Raw genomic sequence first — 4,493 nt, 5'->3', positions numbered from 1 at the left:
TATATATATTTTAGCGTAACTCCCCTATGTCATTAGTAATCTTAATTTGTTTTTCCTATTTATTAGTACACTACGCGCTATGATTAGATAGGACCCAGGAAGTTTGGCCTTCAATGAAAGATTATACTCCATCATTTATGCATGATAAATAATATATTTTATGTATATATATATATATAGTAGAGACCGAAGCTCCTTCGACTTCTTTATAAATTTTTTTTGTATATCTTGAATTTTTTAGTATAAATCATGATTCTGCCACTGACTAGCGGGTTAAACAAGTCGTTATGCATGGTTTTAATTTGACAAAGACTCATGCTCTTATGTCCATTCAAGTCATTTCAGTTTTTCCTTTTTTTATTTTTATTTTTTGGGTGGGGAGAGTAGACCTAAGAAAGTGATATTTTCATAAATGGGACCAATGTGCTTTAGTAGAACTATAATTAGCCACAAGTATAGTTCATGCATTATTCCTATATATATATATATATATATATAGTACAAATACAAATTATAGGTGGATATTAATCTTTAGACTTAGTAATTGATCTTGACGTCCAACATTCTTTTTCGTCTTTCCCTTTGTTTTACTTTCTTTTTACGCGGTTCGACAATTTGGCCACTTGAAGGCTAAAATTACGACTATATAGTATGGGGTCCTTCAGTACGTTGACTAAATTATTCTGAGATTATAATTATTAAGACTAATTTATACCATTTAGGAGACGGGAAAAACATTTTAAAGTTGAATCGTATAGGATGATATATTATTCTATGATTAAGTAGATCAGATTAAATTTAAATTGCATATAGTATAAATTTATACCGTTAAGCGTCAACCAAATTCAATATAAATTTTATTTCATGCGTAATTTTAGGATATCCGACCTTAGCCTGCACCAAACGACATCTAATTGACATATATTAGGTTTTTGCTGGAAAAGTGATGAATTTCAATTTTTGCAACTTTGTTTGTTTGCAATGTTTTTCTAGTTCAAAACGTGAAAAACTACCAAAAAAAATTGCAAATATTGTAGTTCACTCAAAGCGAATCTTACGTATCCAACAACTTTTAGTATACAATTTAAATATGGTCTTGCTACTATACTTTACTAGATTCAGCTGTTTATCGCTCTGATTAGCTTTGGGGAAAAAAATCTAACGACTTTTTTTTATGTGATCGAGTTAAGAAAGATACTAAATGAAGTTTAGAGAAATTAACATAAGAACCCACGCCAATATTATTATCAAGTTAATTTCTCGAATCAAATTTTGTGGGAGCAAATTAAAGTACCAAACATAACAAAGAAACAAATTTAAAAAAAAAAAAAACAAGACTTAAAAACTCATAATTATTTGCATTTTAGCTCTTACGTACCTTACAAAATATTACAAACAAAAGACCAAACATAATTTAAAAAAACCTAATAATTCAAACAAGAGGAGGACAAACAAAACCAGGAGGAGGAGTTAAACCACATGTTGCAAGAACTGAAAGTGCAAGAGGAAGGAAAATATTAAGGTTTAGAAGTTTAAGCCTTATAGTTGTGCATAGACAAATAGCAGCTTCTAGCTCTAGCAATCCTTGTAATACTGGGCAACATATATGTTCCACTGGATTTCCTATTCCAATATGCACTAATCCTCCAAGTACATCAAGACAAAGCCCAAGTTTCAATGCATCTATAGGACACGTGACGGGTGGAGGTGGAACAATACCTGGTATGCCTCCACCTCCGCCTCCGCCAGGTGGTGCACCTCCACTAGGAGGTGCGTAAGGAGGATATCCGCCACCACCACCACCAGATGGTGGCGGGAATCCTCCTCCACCTCCAGGAGGATTTGTTATTGGTGGAATAATGCCAGGTGGCCGTGTGATTGGTGGAATAATGCCAGGTGGCCGTGTGATTGGCGGAATAATGCCAGGTGGATTGACAATAGGCGGTAAAATGCCAGGTGGCGGGCGAGTGATTGGAGGTGATACGACAGGTGGCGGAAAGACGATAGGTGGCAAAACCCTAGGAGGTGGTCCACCATGATGAGGTGGCGGTTTGGTGGTCGGTGGGTGTGGACGTGGAGTCGATGGTGGAGGGTGGGGCCTACCGGGAGACTTAGGTGGATGAGGGTGATGATGTGGCGGGGGGGGGGGTCAAGCCAGCAGAGTGATGGGATGGGGGTATTGTCAAAGTTGATGAGGTCGAATTTCGCCAATGGCGGTGGTTTTGGAATCGGGGAAGGTACACCAGTGGGGTGTGCTGACCACTGGAAGAGTGTTACTGTTGTTAGTCTATGTGGTCTTGGACTAATGGTGAGTGATTCTTGTTTTAACATTAGTTCGTAGTTGCAAGTGTGTATGAATTTACAATTAATTTTGAGTTTAAAATTATATCATGTTCTTGCCAAACCATAATAATTGGTCTCAAATAGAACTATTGAGTATTGGAATGAATTTGGCTCTAAGTTGAATAGAGTGAATATCAAGGATCATGTAGCCAATTCCAGCTAGTTTTGAAATTGGTTGGAGTTGTTTTTCTTGTTTTGGGAGTACATGGGCATTGACCATATGAAGCATAAGCTGGTGATAACAAACACATTGACATGAAAATCATACAAATGAACAACATTGCTGAAATCTTTGATGAACCCATAGCTATTTTCTTCTTTATAATACGAAAAAATTATTGTTCAACTCTTTATTCCAATTTTTTAAAAATGTTATGCTGTTGAATTTTGATATAGACTATAGTTTTTATAGATGTATTGTATGTGTAACCCGTGAAGGAATTAATTCCATGAAAGAGCAACACGTATGTGGAGGAATTCCAAAGTGATTAGGTGTATTGTAAAATTGAAATTGCAAACTTCAATATCCAATCCGTGAGTTCTGATTATATAGTCCGTGAATAGTTTTTTTTTTTTTTGAAGTACTATTTCACAGTGTCCCATTTTGCACACATTTTAAGGCACTTTACTTATATGGGATCGTTTAGTGTGATGGATTAAAAAAATAATCTAGAGATAAGTTTTTAGTACCCCTTGTCGTTTGATGTTACATATTGTGTTTTGAAGTTTATCCTAATCTATTTATACGTTGAATCCCTTCATATGCTAAGTTTGAAAGGGAAAATTCGATCTTTTTTAATTTACCGGTCGATTCATAGGTTGTGATGATCTTGAATTTGAGTCGTGAAAATAAAAAAGATATTATTGAAAGTGTAGCCCTAATAATAGCTTTATAATCATGTTCAATTCAAATTTAATTGGATCCTTATATATTTCAATATAATTATCTAACATGTGATAGGAAAACAAAAAAAAAAGTCAATCTTCTTTTTTATCATGCAAGATTTTCTCCCCCTAATATAAAGTATTAGCATAAAATCTCAGACTGATTGAAACTTTTATTGAATTGTCTTATAGCTAGCTTGCTGGCAAAATATAAACATATAAACAACAAAGAGTAAATAACAGAGAGGGAATTTTAATTTTATCAACTCAGATTCTAATTATTTTAAGTTACTGACTTTTAACTTAGTAATTTATATATATTTAGTGATTTTTTCTAAACAAATAAAAATTTTAAATCACAAACACTGAATTCAACTAAATTCGTAAATTATAGTCGGTAACTCCGCCCTTGCACCAAGGTATCATGTGAACCTTGTTTTGGTTTCTTTCACTTCGAGGTTTCAGACTGGCAAAGGGACCAAACAACTTTTATTTTGGCTATTACACCAAAGACAAATAAGTATGAAAAAAATAATTAATGACAATTATTACCACTCCATCTATTGACTTTTATATTTGGCAATTACATATATTTGTTAGTTTGTACACATTTTAAGTTTGAAGACATTGATTCATTGTTATTTGATTCTTAGTCAGTTGGTTCGATGAAAAATGAGGAGGAAATCATATTTTATAGCACAAATTTTTTACTGATTAGGAAAAAATCTTTAATAGTGAGAGGAAGCTTACATCTAAAAAAAAAAGATGGATAAGCTCAATCTTCAATAAAGGAAAAGATCAGCAATACATAATCTCTTGATCCATTACAGGAATATGTTTTTCTAATGTTGGAAAGTTGTCATCTATTTAGTTGAAAATGGTCCTTCATTGATTAAAAGATGTATAGAAGGTACTATTAATATCCTATCTTCTCATAATTAATCACCATCCACACAGATATCGTCATCAGAGTCGAAGTTAGGATTAAGGGTGTGTTTGGTATGAAGGAAAATGTTTTCCATGGAAAATGTTTTCCTAGAAAATGTTTTCCTGGAAAACAAGTTGATTTTTGACTTATTTTCTCATGTTTGGTTGGTGATTAGAAAATATTTTTTGGAAAAGATTTTTAGTGTTTGATTTATGAATGAAAAATATTTTTGAGAAATATCTTTTATTTTTACTAGAGTAGAAAATAATTTTTGAAATTGAAAACATTTTTTAAAAACAAACTTAAATATTTTTTTTTGGGGGGTGGGGTGGTTGGT

At 33.0% G+C, this 4,493-nt stretch overlaps 1 protein-coding gene across 1 annotated transcript; it reads right to left on the bottom strand.

Moving 5' to 3' along the window:
- Positions 1 to 1,338: 1,338 nt before the first annotated feature.
- On the bottom strand, positions 1,339 to 2,143 carry LOC102592485 (36.4 kDa proline-rich protein; the record flags this gene model as incomplete). Its single annotated transcript, XM_006355459.2, has 1 exon — positions 1,339 to 2,143. A coding segment is annotated over one exon (711 nt), but the record flags the coding sequence as incomplete, so codon positions are not given.
- Between the last annotated feature and the right edge of the window lie 2,350 nt (positions 2,144 to 4,493).

Source organism: Solanum tuberosum, unplaced genomic scaffold (assembly GCF_000226075.1).
Source record: "Solanum tuberosum cultivar DM 1-3 516 R44 unplaced genomic scaffold, SolTub_3.0 scf00201, whole genome shotgun sequence".
Classification (NCBI taxonomy): Eukaryota; Viridiplantae; Streptophyta; class Magnoliopsida; order Solanales; family Solanaceae; genus Solanum; species Solanum tuberosum.
The sequence above is the reverse complement of the archived record's forward strand: the minus strand, read 5'-3'. Positions and strand labels throughout refer to the sequence as shown.